The sequence below is a fragment of the Rhipicephalus microplus genome, chromosome 4, assembly GCF_043290135.1.
Source record: "Rhipicephalus microplus isolate Deutch F79 chromosome 4, USDA_Rmic, whole genome shotgun sequence".
Classification (NCBI taxonomy): Eukaryota; Metazoa; Arthropoda; class Arachnida; order Ixodida; family Ixodidae; genus Rhipicephalus; species Rhipicephalus microplus.
Genome location: NC_134703.1, coordinates 218,491,153 through 218,508,084, shown reverse-complemented (window position 1 = coordinate 218,508,084; position 16,932 = coordinate 218,491,153). Strand labels below are relative to the sequence as shown.

General features: G+C 44.1%; 2 protein-coding genes across 12 annotated transcripts in view; both read right to left on the bottom strand.

Moving 5' to 3' along the window:
• The window catches only part of LOC119172487 (nuclear factor related to kappa-B-binding protein), a 608,836-nt gene extending 599,829 nt beyond the window's left edge, over positions 1–9,007 (bottom strand). For 6 of the 9 annotated variants that reach the window (XM_075891781.1, XM_075891778.1, XM_075891780.1 and 3 more), the window contains exon 1: positions 3,758–3,829. In XM_075891781.1, coding sequence (XP_075747896.1) covers positions 3,758–3,814 — 57 coding nt within the window. In that variant the 5' untranslated portion in view covers positions 3,815–3,829. Of the gene's footprint in view, positions 1–3,757; positions 3,830–8,483; positions 8,783–8,965 lie in introns of those variants that run through there. The other 3 variants (XM_037423606.2, XM_075891784.1, XM_075891782.1) reach the window with 2 other exon arrangements.
• Positions 9,008–11,024: 2,017 nt separating this feature from the next.
• LOC142813832 (uncharacterized) lies at positions 11,025–16,625 on the bottom strand. Of its 3 annotated transcripts, XM_075891789.1 has the most exons (6): positions 16,480–16,625; positions 13,789–13,974; positions 12,546–13,332; positions 12,292–12,451; positions 11,434–11,562; positions 11,025–11,149 (listed from the first exon to the last, which is right to left on the bottom strand). In XM_075891789.1, the coding sequence occupies exons 3-6, from the start codon at positions 12,747–12,749 to the stop codon at positions 11,100–11,102; spliced, it is 543 nt and encodes a 180-aa protein (XP_075747904.1). In that variant the 5' UTR covers positions 12,750–13,332; positions 13,789–13,974; positions 16,480–16,625; the 3' UTR covers positions 11,025–11,099. The 3 variants fall into 3 exon arrangements, with proteins under 3 accessions (XP_075747904.1, XP_075747903.1, XP_075747902.1); XM_075891788.1 differs by lacking the exon at positions 16,480–16,625 and adding an exon at positions 15,864–15,882 and having other exon boundaries at positions 12,546–13,974; XM_075891787.1 differs by lacking the exon at positions 16,480–16,625 and having other exon boundaries at positions 12,546–15,779.
• Positions 16,626–16,932: the final 307 nt, after the last annotated feature.

Below are 16,932 nucleotides of genomic sequence, written 5' to 3'. Positions count from 1 at the left end.
ACGTTGGGAAAATTAAATTAAATGGCACATGAGCATTGTTCGTGCCGAAGAGTGAAAAGTGATTATTGCTGTCTGCAAGCATGACGGGTGCTTGAGTCATGTGGAGTGCACTATCTACATGCCTCACAATGGTACGCATGCCAATATTTGAAGTGGTTTTCGCACGTCCTGTGAACTTAATACTGCTTGGGGCACAACAGATACGCACGTAACTGACATGCTTTTTAAAATTTTGTATTAATCGGTTCTTTATTTAAATGCACTAGTTTGTATCGGCAAACTGGATCTGCGAAGTGCACGAACAGCGTGGGGGGACGCACATTGTTTTGACGAGCAAAGCAGAACTTGAATAAGACGTGACTGCTCGTGAAAAGAGAAGCAACCACTTAGATAACTTGACCAATTTGTTGCCGTGCATTACATAGATACCGTCCAGTGTCACGCCAAATTCTATTTTCATGGCTCTAATGATAACTATATGGCGAAAAATTTACAACCGTGTGATTGCCTGCTTGGAGACAAGTTTACAGGGGACCCTGCACATATCTTTTCGCTCATTTCACCCTCCCTTCTTACCATGCATGGAAAAAAAGTTACAGTAATTTTTTTTCTTCATTGAACAACCGGCAGACTTTTTCAGGAATGCCAATAGAAACTTGCTCACAACAAGCAGTGAATGCACAATGTAATAATGTAAAAAAAAAGCTCATTACACTTGCACCAAAAAAAAACACGTTTTATTATGCACATCATTATGCTGCATAAACATAAAACAAATGGTCCTACAGAAAAAATTATACATTCACATTCACGACGAATCATCTCATCTGTGAAATGTTTGCTGCATATTGCATTCTTTGTGCTGAGCGGATGGCCCTTCCTAAAAACTGCTTGAGTGCATGCTTTGAGGCGCTCGGGATCAGAAGGACTATTAGATACTATTACATATTCTTGGCACATAGGGTAACTTGATCGGCAACCGCTAACGAAGCACTTTCTTTTCATATTCACTCACTGTTTGAACGTCTTCTTTCAGCAGATTTCATTCATGGCTGCTCACCACATCACAAGTTCATTTCACAAACGGGAATGATGAAACACGCCAAAGGCACGCTAGTGACTGAAGCGGCCGAATGATTTGTTTTTTGCGAGTGAAAAACACGACACATTCGGAACACTGGCGTTGCCAGCAGCCTCACTTGTTGCTATAGACTCCGAGCACTGAGAATGGCACGGCACCGCGCGGCCGTCAGAGAGGACAAAAGTTGAGAGCCCGAGCAGAACAAAACACTCCGCCAAGGTTCGCTAGCACATAGTTTATCTGAATCATAAACTGCTGCGTAGTCGATAGTACCAACAGGTACACGCCATGTCCTGCGGGAACAAAGATTCAGAGTTTCTTGACTTGTTCCTGCTTTATTGGGCAGTAAAATAAGTCGATCACAGCTGTGGGACGTAAAAAGTGTTTAGTTCTCATTTCCTCTGCTGTTTCACATTCTGCCGATGCGTGCTTGAATTGGTCTGAGACAACCTCTCCGGGTGCGATGATCTTGCGTGATGTTCTTGCTGCCGTAGAGCTGGTGAGAAAAGAAACGCATGCAAGAAATTTTATTTCAGATCAAGACTGATGGGACATTTCAATGAACCTTAATAATTACTACCTCGCCGCGCACCGTTCGCAGTTTTGACGAATGCAATGCGAGGTCAATTAGTGCTTTCCTGAGTTGATGGGTCCATCAGTGAAGGGGCGAATTGAATTACATAGCATTTAACCGTAAACACAAGTAGCCATCCAGCAGCGTATGCACACTTGATAGAATCAAGCTAGTACGTCGGTTGGTTGGTCCTTATTAAACTGGCGCAAAGCACCATGGGGCATCGGCTATGAAATGGGTGATGCCTTGTTATATAAATGATTTTGTTTAAAAATCTCAAAGTCTTTAGCAATGAATAATTTTCAATATAACTAATTAGCTTAATTCACAAAAAAGCATCATGTCGTTGAAGAATAGGTTTCACTTACATAGCCTCACAATTCAATTCGTTTCGTCTTGTGTAGCAAATCGCATATGGCATCCCAAACGCTACTGTGCTGTAGCTCCAAAGTAAATAACCGCCAGAAGTAATGAATTGAATCCCAACTTTCGGATTTGGTTCATTCAAAAGCCATTTTCTTTGACTGTTAAACAATCTGTACGTTAGGAAGAAATGATGCAGGGCATAGAGTATAGCAGAACTATACATGGCAAGAAACGATGCTTTGCGAATGCTGTAGCAACGGATGTGCATGTCGATGTTTGTTTCGGAAAGCAACCTAAACAATGCAAGAAGTGAGAGTGAATGAGAGACACGTGACGGTGGTCAAGTGACCATGCCGTCGCCGTCAGCACTCTACAAGGGGAAGCGAAAGGCAAAACGGGGCATGCGCCGTCCTCTCTGAACTAAATCTGGCGTTCTTTTTCTCGCCCGCGCCTCAAGCACTTAGCATGAGCTGCGCGAGTGGCGAGGTAAAGATTATGATCATAATGAGCGACGATGATGCCGCGACAATTTCAAACAAAGCACTTCGTGAGACTCGGTGGCTGCAAATCGCCGTGGCACGACGCCGCAACAAACAAGCACGTCAGGTGCACGTTCAAGAACCCCAGGTGGTCGAAATTTCCGGAGCCCTCCACTATGGTGTCTCATAATTATATGGTGGTTTTGGGACGTTAAACACCACATATTAATCAATCAATCAACGAGCACGCCAGTTTCCACGGCAAGTGGCCGTGGAGCCACTGATATTTCTAAACACTCCGAGAATTTCCAAGTACGCGGGCAGTGGGCAAGCACCGATAATAATTTAAGTTCGAAAAAATGACAGCTTGCTGTGATAGTTATGCAGCAAGCCTTATGCATTACGCACACCTGACACACGCATTTAGCCGTCATTCCTGGCAACGGGCAGCAAAGCACTCACTAACGCAAAAAACAAGGCCCCTTTCGTGAAGCTTTTCCCATTTATTCATGGTGGCATCGCGGAAAATTGTAACCTCGTGATATCTTTAAATTCTGCTCGAAGCACGCACTACCCCCACCTGCCACAGGCGCTTATGCACCCATAGCTATCAAAGCAATTAGGCGCTGCTGTCTGCTATGACTCTCAACGTTGCGTGCCCACCACACCACAAGTGGCGCTGCGCACGCCTTTCAAGGTGCCCCCTATAGGTCCCGCACGGAGTGTATAGCAACAGTGCGGTTTTTTTTTCTATTTTCAAGTTGCGCTGTCTTGCCGATAGGTGCGCTGCCGGCAGCGGCCCGACGGACGCGCGTCTCTGTTACTTTATTTGTTTGATCACGCCCTATAGGAATGCCGAGAAGTGGTCCAACCTAAAGTGTTTGTATCTTACACCGTGGGCTGGGCTGAGTTCTCGCCAAACCCCACTATGTCGCCGCTAGGGCACGTGCAGCTCAGAGGGAAAACTTCTAAGAAGCATATGCCAAATTAGAAAGGCTTTTTTAGACAAAAACTTGAGATACTTGCAGGGTGTAATATTGGTAATAGTTTCAATTTCTATGTCACTCCTGTGCCATGTGCTAAAAAACTTCCCTGCCCATCCACAATGGGCATATACATGCTGCAAGACAATATCAAGAATTTGCTCCTCATCCATTTATGCGACATTTGTTTTACATAACGTCGTCAATCAGAGGAGAGAAATTATCACTGGAAAGAGCTGTGGCCTTACGCAAAGCAACTGAAATGGCAGCTCACCAAAACAAAGGAAGAGCTTGAAGTTGATTCAGTCCCTGCAAACAAAGTGGCAGCCATTGCAACTGAAGGGATACACAAAGGTGCCACCCAGCATACGACGGTAAGACACCTCATTTGTGCAATGGGCCTAATCCTTTAGCAGATAAGAGGTAATATTGGCGGCATGATGGTGGTTTGGGATATAGCTGCCAACAGTGTTCGTGACTGGCTTGTAAAAGATGGAATGAACAAGGTTAACACTTTGCATCGCATGGTAGTTGTGCAAGCACACCTCTCTGGACAACAACATTACAGGCGCAAGACAGAAAAAAATTTGCTTTCAAGTGTCCACACTGGGAATGCCAGTAACACTAAATCAGTTTCTGTCGTACACGGGAACTTCACTAGCTGTGCTTCAATGCATTACTCATTATCATTATCACCACTTATCATAATCAATGCCTTCGTCAGCTAAACGCATTCATCATCAGTACAACCATGAAAATAGTTTGCGAGGCCAATTTTTCCTAACGGCTGTGCTTTGTTGTAGTTCATCGTCATGACAGACAACAACGGTGTCAACACCATTCAAGACATTTACTTGCCCACGAATGTGCCCGCACGTGTTTTTCTGAGCGACCCACAAGAAGATTAGCAAGCCCCTTTAAAGAATATGAGGCAAGTCAGGACTACCCCAAAAGGAGCGCCCTTTGTTGTCTTTCTCTTAGAGTAAGGGCCATAGAGGAGTTTCATCTATTCAAGCTTGCACGAGCACTTCTTCCTTATTTTCATTTCAACCCAACAGTAGCCCTTTTTCTTAAAGCACTCATAAAACGTTGCCAATTGGTAGCCAAGGCTCCTGTGAACATGAGCAATTTTCCCTCTTAATCGTCGATCCATGTGACAGCAGTTCAAATAAGGCAGTTCTAAGTGCCGAAATCCCGATATGATTATGAAAGACCCCTCACAGACGTTCCAGCTTTCCCGAGAACCCCTTTTGTTTTTTAGAATATAGCATTGAATACAGCATAGAATTTGCAAGTTCATTTTAGACCGCAGAAAACTGCTTACAGTGCTCTCAACAGAACTGCATTGTTGCAAATGTAGAGGTCGCTACTATTGTGGTGATTTGTGGCACCCCCTCCTAGCGGTGAAGCGTTTGGGCTAAGAAGAATAAAGGGGGTTGTTGCTTCGGTTTAATGTGGACTGGCTGTCTTTCTTCGGGCTCCTCAGATGCTAAGGCTTTGCCTTGGTTAGCGTCCCCGGTGAACTGTCAACACTACATGGGATGCAGACCCGATGTTGAGCTTAGTTAGCCATTGTCTTTGCTTGTCTACCGAGCAGTCCAGCCCAAACTATTTGACTTCGAGAACGCTGGCACCTGGCTTACGTGGAAAAGCCGGTTTGAGGACTGCGCTGCCATCTCGGGACTCAAGAATGCACCGGAAGAAACACAGGTGCCTTCGCTCTTATATTGCATGGGCTCCCAAGCACGTCCGCTCCTCGATACATTCTTTCTCAATGCTGCGTCCCTCACTTCATACAAGACTCTTGACGGTTTTACCAATTACTTCGTTCAATTTAGTAATGAGCTCTACAGATGCGTGCAGCAGTCAAGCGAGAGCGTCAACGTGTATTATGTAGAATTATGCAGGTAGGTGAAACACTGCACCTATCCTTCAGCGCAAGTTGAAAAAAGACTACTACGTGATGGATTCGTCGTCAGCTTGCGCAACTCACGCCTTTCAGACCAGCTATGCAAAAACGCTAAGCTCACTCTCAAAGAAGCTTGGATGCAAGCACGTCAGGCGGAAGATGCGGAAAAAGAAAAGCGGCAGTTGCAGGCTGGCAGCTCTTCGCCCATGGACACTACAAAGACGCAGAAGTCTGCTCGCTATCACCGGAACGCAAAGCCTTCTTTCGACCCTCACAATGCAGAGACGCCCACCTGCGGATTCTGTGGTGGAGAGTCTCATCCTCGTACACAATGCCCGGCATGCAGTTCGCTCTGCAATTTTTGCAGAAAAAAGGGGCACTTCGTGGAAGTTTGTCGCTCGCGGAAATCAAAGCACAAAGTCGGATCCATTCACCTGAGTAGCGTCCGGGCGAGGACCAAGTCTTTATTAGTGGATGTCACCGTGGACGACTACACGTCACAATTTAAAGTTGACTCCGGAGCCGAGGTCTCCGCCATACCCGCTGACTTCCCCAAGCTTCCAGTCAAGCAGAATGAGGTTGACACTGTACTGACCGGACCCAGAGGTCAATCGTTGCGGGTGTTTGGTTCATATACGGCTCGACTAAGCTGGTGCGGGAAGACGTCCTCGCAGCGGCTCTTCGTCAGTGAATCGCTCTCTGTCCCTCTTCTGGGACTGCCGGCTATACAGGCCCTCGATGAATTGCAATTCCTTGGCGGGGTAGAAGCACCTGAAGATTTACTTCATCCTGAACTGTTCCGTGGACTTGGCACCCTCAAGGACGAATATCGAATTCACTTGAAGCCCGATGCCGCACCATTCTCCCTCAGCCTTCCTCGTCGCGTTCTCATCCTATTAGATGAAACCGTGAGGCGTGAGCTGAACAAGCTCGAGAGTGATGGAGTGATTCACCGCGTTGACAGTCCAACGCCATGGTGTTCTCACTCGTGGTGGTCTCTGAAGTGTCTGGGGATAATTGTCTTTGTGTTACTCGTACTTTGAGAACGCCAACAGGTCCTCAGACTTATTGGAGATGCAACGGTGTTCTCTAAGCTGGACGCAACAGCAAGTTTCCACCAAGTGAAACTCGCTGCAGAGCCGCAAGAGCTAAGAGCTCACTCCTTTTAAAACTCCATTTGGCCGATACTGCTTCTGTCACCTTCCGTTTGGCAGAAGCAGTATTGAAAGGCACGAACGCTTACACTTTTGAAAGGCACGAACGCTTACAACATGATAACACTTACAACATAACACTTACAAACATGATATTTATATAAACATAAAACTAATGCATTTAGAAAGCAGAAATGTCTTAATAAAATGCTATACATAAAAACAATGGTTCTTGCAACCTCAAGAAAATGACTATATAAACATGGCTGTGGTGCACAATAGTATAATGTAATGTTTATCGCAACACTAAAGGAGAAAGACATTAAAATGTGAAAAAAAATGTGAAAGTTAAAACTCGTTACCAAGCCCGCAAATTTTGTAACTGATTGTTGTAGAAATACATGAACCACGAAGTGTGGTGAGCAAATGAAAAACTCTATAGTCGTACGAAGCTCTTATAGTATGTATGAAATCACTCGCTCTGAATGAAATTTGCTTTCCCGAACATGTCACCTTAATTTTTTGTAGCATGCTTTACAGGCGGCATCGCAGACAAAACTGTAAGTAGAGTAGTCATGTAATAGAACAAATTGTCCTTGATAAACCAAGCAGGTAGAAACACTGATCAGAAAATACTTAAAGCAAGGACTAAACAGAATAACAGGGTGTACAGAAGGCCATTTGTAGCTATTCCATCCTACTCGCATGCAGTCTCCCAGAATGGAGGGAGATAATTGCAAGTGCATGCCTTGAGGAATATCTATAAACTATGGAGTGTTAAAGGCCCCTAGCTATCTCTAAAAAGCACCCAGTACTACCCTTTTAGAGAAGGCCAATCTGGATACACTAGGGAGGTACACATGCTTGACTGCAGAGGCCTTGCCTGTGGACGCCGCCAGGGAGCGGCTGCATGTTTAGCATTTTAAATTATCTGGAGTGCCTGTACACACAGTTATTCTAAACAGCATAAATGGGACACAAAAGAGGCCACACAAAACAGCCGCCAAGCTCTAAAAATGAGCACATCTTTCCAGAAAAAACTCCATTAGTGCAGAAAAAACTGTGGAGCTTTCGAACAGTTTGATCCCGTCAACAGAATTGTGTCAGCCCTTGTCAAACCTCCCCACTGTTTGCAATCAAATACCTGGGATTCAAAAGACTTGCACTAAGTGTTTTATGAAAGATGGTGAAATATCAGTAGAAATAAAACCTTTTTGGAATTAGCTGTCAAGACAGTGAAAAGCTGCACAAACATGGTGACTTTCTGTCACATTATTGAAATTGAATTATTAACGTGAACAAGCCTGAGTTTAGGTTATTGCGATGTTATGGGGCAAACTGAACAAAAAGGCGACGCAGCTCACAAATGAACTATTTTTCGCATTTCTAGATTGTAGCGCTGCTGATGGTTTATTCCAACAGCATTAGTTACACGATAAATATGGAGTTTCTGCAGAAAAGCCCGGTTACGAGAGGGGTAAGTGCGAATGAACGGCGAAAAGGGGACGGATGCCCCTAGCTGATTATTTACCCGTTTGAAAGGTTGCTTGCAGACTATCTTGAAAATGCAGAAGCAATTTCGTGGCCACTCGAAACAGTACAAAACATTTACAAGCCTTTCATAGGGCGAATGAACAATTCGCCAATGGTGCTAAACGAGTGCATTTTTTATGTAAATCGCAGACGTAAAGGCTACAGCACAAACACACAAAGAGAAAAGACACGACAAACAGGGCCTCAATCAAGTTTCACTGTCAATGCAGCCACTTCACAAGACGATAAGGTATGCTGGGGCTGCCACACGTAAGCGACCGTCCCCAGCTTCTGCACTACATTACCCGTTTAAGACAGAAATCTCAACAATGCTGCGGACAACGGTAGAGATGTGCTTGCCAAAAAGGAAACACTGAAGTGCATGAACATTTTGCCAAACGTACCTCATCGTCTCGGTGGTGCATCATGCTCTTGCAAACATTCCTTCTAGTCAAACGATGCCATCACTACGAACGAAACACTTTTGAAAGGCACGAACGCAGTATGCAACGCTGCCCACCTCGCGCGCGCTCCTATTCCGGTCGTGCGCAATACGATATATTATTTTTAAAATTCTTGTTAATGTTCAGCGTTTTTAGGCAGAGTTATCTGACTCACAGACAACACGGTGATACCATAAATTACACAAACTAACCCAACCTAACCATGCTACCATTGTATCAAGCAACGGATTGCCTTGGCCACAAAACACCTACCCGTCTTGGCTTTTTCACACCATAAAGTTTCCAAAAATTAACTAGAGGGCACTCTGGCGCTGCGATCTTTCTGCCACATGCAGGGTGGCAGAAAGAAGGCAAAATGGTTAGAGATTGAGGAGCAGTTAAACAAAGAACAGATAGGCGTGTATGCGGTTACAGAAACACACCTTAGAGACTTGGAAGAGCCACCACATATTAAAAATTATGTTTGGGAAGGGTGTAACAGGACCATATCGGAAAGGAAAGGTGGGGGTGTAGGAATGCTAATTCACCGCGGAGCCAAATGGGTTAGAGTGAAACAGACGTGTTCAGAGCACCTCTGGGTTCGGGGCACAGTAGGTGGAAAGGAAACGTGGCTAGGGGTAGCCTACTTGTGGACGGGGAATAACTGCAGAGAAAAGAATCAGGAGATAGTGGATTGCATGAGTGCGGATATTAAGGAATTTGGTAATGGGGCCGAAATCATCCTTCTAGGGGACATGAATGCCCACATACATGACCTTGACGGATATTCAGACACCAATGGGAAGTTATTACTAGATCTTTGCGAGCAACATAGTCTGGAGATAGTTAACACGGGGCCTAAATGTGACGGCCAGATCACATGGGAAGTCGGAAACAAGCAATCAAGTATTGATTATTGTCTCATGACTGAAGGAATTTACCACAAACTGACAGAAATGAGGGTAGACGAGGAAGGCATTAACAGCTTGGGTAGTGACCATAAACGAATAACATTACAAATGGGATACGAAACTGAAAATATGAGCATGGAATCAAAGTCTGGCAGCTCGTATTTAAATGACAAACAAATAATAAATATAGCCGCAAGAGTCGAGGAAGAAGTAGGCGAAATACCAGGCAAGGACTGGGAGTATAGTGAGCTGTTACATCTAATGACGAAGGAGATAGGGAAAGAGAAGAAAACTGTTTGCTGGAAAGGAAAAAGGAAGCCAAAAAGTTGGTGGAACAAGGAAATCCGGGAGGCGATCGAGAAGCGACGCGAAGCCTCACGGGAGCATAGAAAGGCAAAAAAGGAGAAGCGGCCGCAGGACGAAGTCAAGAAAATATGGGAAATATATTTAGAGAAAAAATCCCTTGTACAGAAATTGGTAGAGGCAAAAATTAAAGGTGAAAGTGAACGCTGGATGACAGAGATACACGAAAAAAAGGAGGCCGCGCCTAGGATTTTTTGGAGCCACATAAAGGCGCTAGGTAGGAAGTCTGTCACAACGCAACAACATATTCTAGATGATGGAGGAAATCAATTGGAAGGGTACGAAGCGCTAGGTTACATCCAAAAGGTAACAGCCGATTCGTTTCAAAAGAGCGTCCAGGGGATCTCCCCGGTGAGTAAAAGTGTGGCGGAGAAAGCAACAGAGGAAGAGCTAGTACTTGATAATTTCAACTGGAAAAAGGCCGAAGGAAAAATTCCAAAGCGCACTGCCGCGGGTTTAGATGGGATTCCCGTTAGCCTCATTAACGAACTAGGACATAACACTAAAGAAGCATTGTTAAAAGCAGTAGAAAATAGCTTAAAGGACGGACAAATACCGGACAGTTGGCGACAAAGTAGAATGAACTTAATCTATAAAGGCAAGGGAGAAAAGGACAAGATTCGCTCGTATAGACCACTAACCATTACATCGGTACTATACAGGATGGCGATGCAAGCAGTAAAAATGAAAATAGAAACATGGGCCGAACATAACGATATTTTGGGAGAACTTCAGAACGGATTTCGAGTCGACAGGCGGTTAGACGATAACCTGTTTGTTCTCACTCAGTGTATAGAAATATCCAAAATAGAGAATAGGCCCTTGTACGTGGCTTTTCTAGACATCACTGGGGCATACGACAACGTCCCAGACAACGCTCCGACAACCTGAGGTTGTCCTGAGGATGACCTACACCGTACGAAAGTATGACCTGAGGAAGCCCTCAAATGAACCTCAAGTGGTCCTAAACCAGTCCGTTTGTCCGGCCTCAGATCGTCCTCAGGGCATCCAGAAAAGAGCACATTATGATGAGTCTAGTACTTTTTGAGGACGAAGCATACAAGACCTAGGCACTCATCAGACCTTACGAAAAGTTGCTCTAATTCTTCTTTTGGAGCGCTGAAATGACAACTGATCAATCAAAAGTGCCTGAACATGCACACTCTTTAAAGCACTGCCTGTGAGGTTTCAGTAACAATTTCTTCAAGTATAGCAATAAAAACAGCAATGCACAGAAAACATGTTTATTTTCAGGAATGAAACTTGGCAGTTTTCACTAGATGAGACTTCTTGCCCTGTGCCTTCAGAGGTCTTCATCCGATGGGCTTGACAACGCGACACTTTGAAGACATTCTGTAGTAATAGAAAGCAGCATATCTTGAAGCACAAGTGAATTTAGAGTATCAATAAGAATATTAAGACAATAACAGCATGCCAGATTTGAAAGCATAAAATGAAAATTATATTACCATAATGTGCAGGTACGAACTAGCCATTATATAATGGTGAAAATGATTTATATAGTTCATGCTTGCATACACATCAAAATTCGAGTAAGGCAAGAAAATTATTTAAACTATAACAGCAAAAGTATCATATGTTATGATAGCTTCAACAGCACAGATAATAAAACTCACCCTCATGGTGAGTGCGAGAAGTTCTTAAGCGCTGCTTCTGGAGCTTTTCCCCAGCATGCCGAAGCCACACTTTAATCACACACTCGATGTCATTTTTTTTTGTTTCCGGAAAATTTCGCCTCACGGCCTCTGAAAAAGTACAAAGTTCATAAAACAGGAATTACACAAACATAATACATTAATATAATGCTACATAGGTTGTTTGAAGAAGTACCTCTAGTCAGCATGATCGACATTTTGATAGGTGGGCACATCATCATTAAAGGTCCTTGCCATCCTTCCCCATGTTAATTTCAAGAGTACTGACATTGACACTATGTGTTGCATTACAAGAAGAACACCACGAAGAAGACATCATTGTAACTTTTTTGAAACCTAGCATGCAAAGAATGATGAGGCGCCTTTGACGAAAATACGTCCATGTATGAAAATGTTGACCAGCTTGTCTTAGGTACTTATTCCTGTTTAGAGATCCTCAGTGATCACTATGAGCTTCCATCTGTTAGTTTTCATCTGTACATAAGATTTCCACTACAGTTAAGAATGCCTAGTAGTGCTACCTGATAATAACTTCTGCAAGTAGTGAATGCTTGCGTATGTGTGCCATGCAAGTATACTAGTGTGCTTGAAGAAGCTGCAGGGTTTCTTACTGACAACAGATATTTCATGCTAAAAATTTTCCACGTTTAAGCACATAATTTTAATTAGCAAGCATCCTAAAAAATTTAATGCTTTCATGAAAAGATTGTTCTTTTGCTATTGACTTCAAATGAAAGATAATGTGGATAACAGACTTAGAAATGTCTGTACTCAAACACGGCTCTTGCAGCACATGGTGTTGTGAAACAAATTACTCACTGCAAATGACATCTGTGACACCTAGATCCACAAACTTCCTTTTGCCTTTTTGGCCTGCCCAGCTGAACTGCACAGCAACCTCAAGGCTTAGCAGAAGCTCCAGCATCCTCCTGGCTGCTGCCCCAAAAGTTGAGCCACCAAGGCCAGCAAGCTGCTGTATCTGTAAAGTTTTGAGGTCATTATTTTTTTTAGAAGAGTAGCTTAATGCAGTGACTAGAAAAAAAAATTATAGAAAAATATAATGAATGACGTACAAGCTTTAGCTTAATGTTGCCATCAGCAGCAAGTCTCCCCTCAAGACTTAGAAATTGGTCAATATCCTTGACCGGTGTCAAAACCACATCATCATTTGTCTCATCTTGAAGCCTCACTGTTGTGTTGAAAAGGTGCTGCTGCATGGCATCAACCTGTCGTCCCAGCTGCTCTAGCCTCATCAGGATAGTTTGCGAAATTCGCATGAGTTGACGCACGTATTCTGTAAAGACGTGTTCATGAAGTAATAGCGCTGAATTGCAACATATAAAATGGCAAAAGCTGAGATAACATTGAAAATGAGAAGTGCTACTAAACACAGCAAAACAAGCACACAGTTGTTTATGGCTTCTCTGCACATTATTGTCGGTTTTAGAAATTTGTGCCTACATGGCTTCAGTTATTTTGTTAGCATGCTCAGTGATGCCTTTTTAGGACCTGAATACGCATGCAGAGTTGACACTGAGATGAAGCACTTTTGGCGGTAGATAACAGAAAACAGTGTGAGCAATTCCGTGGGGCTATCATTGTAAAATAGGCATTGCAGGATGTAAAAAGATTCAATACTATTAAAAAACATAAGTACAAGCAGTTCACTTTACGTAAAGTTCAAAAATGGTGTTATACGTCTTATCATTGAAGCTGGAGGTGATGGTGCCCCTTCATCATCTTCAGACTCATAGGATCTCTTATTTTTTTTTCTTCTGCCTTTCCCAAGTTCTGCCTCGCCGTCCAAGTTGGATCCATTTTCTACCCTTGGCAGATTTGCCCGTGCTTCGGCATATGTATCTGCAGAAAGAAGGGCAACAACTACTAATTAAATGATAAGCATGATCATTTCTCAGATCTGTCACACATAACAAGTAGAACTCCAATTCCTTTGCATAAGTCATTACCAAGCAGGTACTAAGAGTCACCCATGATATTAAAATGGATCATTTAAATTTTGCTGCAATGACAGCTGACATGCAAGTATTCACAAAATATGAGATACTTGATTTCGCATAATTGTTCTTTTTTTCCTGATATTCTCGAAGCTATCTTCTGATATTCTTCGAAGCCATCTTCTGATATCTTTTCCTGATATTCTCGAACCCATCTAAACTTTTAAGAAGTTACTTTGATCTAAAGTGGCAATTAGAGTTACAATGCTGAAATTGCAGTTTATTACATACCTTTTACTTCATTGCTGACCAAATCGCTGAAAAACGTGCAGTAAAACAGCATAAATAAGGAATAATTTACCAAATTCTCGGACAACAGTGCAAGGCACTTCTATCCAGTCAGCCCCTGGAGTCGCTTTCGCCTTCAACAAACTATGTACATATTTAGTTTGTCGAGGCCACAGGCAGCCGTCGCCTTTCAGCCAACTTTTGAGGATGATCCCAGATGTATCATCCTCTTCTGGGAAGAGAACGACAACGTATTGACCTTGCAAAAGAAAGAGAAGCCAAATTCAAATTCTGTATACATTCTGACACAGTTGTGAAAGTTTATTACATGTGCACTGTAGCATGCAAAAGAGGGAAAACAATGCTTTTCCTTTTCAAATACACTTTCAGGCATTTCTGTGAGATGTTCTTCAGAGGCCAATACCGCAGACTAGAAGGCTGAGACACTGAGTAAATTCCCAGTATGGAGGAAGGGCATGGCAGAGAATAAAAATCTTCACACTTGAGGAACTTCCTTCCAATTATGCATGGCTCACCGCACGGGAGATGAGCAAAATTGTCAATAACGACGATTGACCCATCACTTAGCCTACAGCACCCATTTCTCTTTTCAGCTCTAAGAATGACATTGCCAGGCAATGTTACTTTTTTAAACTCGGGGCCTCGGCATGGAGCAACAAGTGGCCCGTCAGCATGCTCTGCAGCAAATACGACATGGCTTTCAGTTTTCTTATGCCTCAGAGGACGGTGTGCCTGCTCAGCAAGCCTGTTGCAAAGTTGCTCCAAGGGAAGGTCTGGCTTTCTCAGCATTCTCTTTAACGAGGACATATGGTTTTCAAATGGGAAGGCACTCCATGAGTCCAAGGGGCCAAGGTGTGTAACATCATCTGCCAAATGACACAGGCCATGCACATTGTGTGAAACATGCTCTTTGCCATAAATGCTTATGAATGTCCGGATAAAAAACTTGAGCATGTTTCCGGCATACTCTATCTCACTTGCAGGTGCAGCTGGTGTGGAAAGAACAGAGATCCCCACATGTAAAGCTAAGAAGTTCTTGTACATGTGTGCAGGAATCAGTGATGACAAAACAACGGGTCCTCCATATAAAAGAAAAAAGCGAAACTCAGTCGCTTTCCACCGATCAAGTTCAGCAATGCTCCTCGGCTTTCGGCTAAAATCACATGGAACACACCGTGCAATTTGAGAATTTTTTTCCGACATCTCAAGACGCACTTTGCTTCCAAGTCTGGTCACTTTTGGGCCACGTACCCACAGTGTCAAGAGCTTGTTCATGACACCCAAGCACACAAGGTGCATGTAATCTAATGGTATATCTTTCACTAGGTCAAAAGGAAGTTCCTCAAGAATACTTTCGCCTGTGTGATGCTCCTCCTGGACTTTTAAGCGAAAGCTGTCATCTGTTCGCTTGCGAGCATTGACGTTTGGGAAGCACACCCTGCCCTCACAGTAGACACCTTTTACGTCACATTTGGTGCAGCTGTAATAGCCTGTGTGGCTTCTGACATATAATACAAATGCCTTTGCTGGTGCATCACATATGAGGGCATACAAGCTAACAGGAATTGCAGTTTCTCCAATGGTAATCCCTGTTGTGATAGCAGCATTTATGTCACAAACAAATGGTCGCAAAAAATCATTCGCGTTGTTGGGCTTGCTGCTTCCGAAAAAAACACCCACTATAAATGGTGCTTTGTCCTCCAAATTACTTATGCGTCCCAGTATGCACCAAAATTGGCCCCGTGAACTTTTTGAAACCGGCAGACCGTCAATGTTGAAGCTAAGCTTCAAAATTCTTGGTAGTTCTGCACAATCTTGCAGCACTCGCTGTAGGCCTGCACTGAGGCCGAAATGATGGTATTTCCCGCCGGCCAGCTGCAACACTTCCAGGCACTTCTTGGGCGTCTGTAACAATGCCCTTGCAGTTGAAGGGAGCGCGCTGAAGCATTCGTGGGACTGTAGTACTCTCAAGAGCGATGTAACTGAAGTGTGCGATGCGCGAGATTGTAAGGCCCACGCTTGCAGTCTCTCACGAAAGGCCAGCAAGCTGTCCACACTGCCGCGTTCACAAACTTGCTCTTCGTTACTCCCAGTCGGTGCCAATTCGAAAGAATCCCTCTGCCTCACCTGCGAGGTCGCCGAAGTCGAAGCCGCAGCGCTGCTGTCATGGAAGGCACGCCGTTCGAAGTCTGTGTGATCGTGAGGCACAGAAACACTGCAGCCGCTGGGGTAGCACGCGTCGCCAGAAATCAAAACGTGTCCTTGGGGCACATCCGTTTCTGGAACGATCGAGGAGTGTGCCGAAGGCCGTTCTCTGTCATGAACACAAAGGCGACGATGGCCGTCTTCGAGGTCGACCGCACAAGCCTCGGAGGGCAAGTCGCTCTCTCTTTCGGCGTTGCGGGAATCTCGGTCAACGTACCGCGTGTCATTTATGACATCGGCCTCACTGTCAATAAGCTGAAAACTAGCATTGACGCGCCGATTAATTTCACGCCGAAATTTGCGATCCGCGCTCTCAGCCATCTTGAACAGCACAGAGCACAGTAGAATGGTGGCTAGACCAAAGAACACCCACCACCAGAACACGTTGTTAGGCTAGTCAGTTGGTTTGTACATACATACATGAATAAGCAGTAAAGATATACAGCGCGAGGCTGAAAATCAACTGTCCTCTCTTTTTTTATTTATTTACCTTTGCGGCTTACAACTTCAATATGAAAATTTAACAGAAGACACTCACCTGGCATGCTTACGATTCTTTGAGGGCTTCTGCGAGAAGCTTCCTCTATGGCGAGAAGTGTTGTATTGGAATGTTGACTCGACCAATGACTCGACTTGACTTACTGCAGGCCCATAATGATGATGATGATAGTTGCGTCACTTTAAAATGGGTAAACAGTGTCGTAGACATCCAGATTTAAAAGCACCTTGACTGCGCATGGTGACCGCATTAAGGTACTGCTTTTTTTTTGTTAGCACCACCACAACTTCAGTCGCCCATTCGTTTTCCCACAGCGTTCTAGTTCCAATGCTGCTCTATTCACGATAACCTAGGCCAGCCCAGTCGTCAGCATGGTCAGTTGTCGTCTGCTCGATGGGACCGTGCGGCATTGCAACACTGGACACTCGAGAATAACGTGCTCGCTATTCACAGTTTTCACGCCTGCATTCATTTTGGAGCCGACACCGTTTA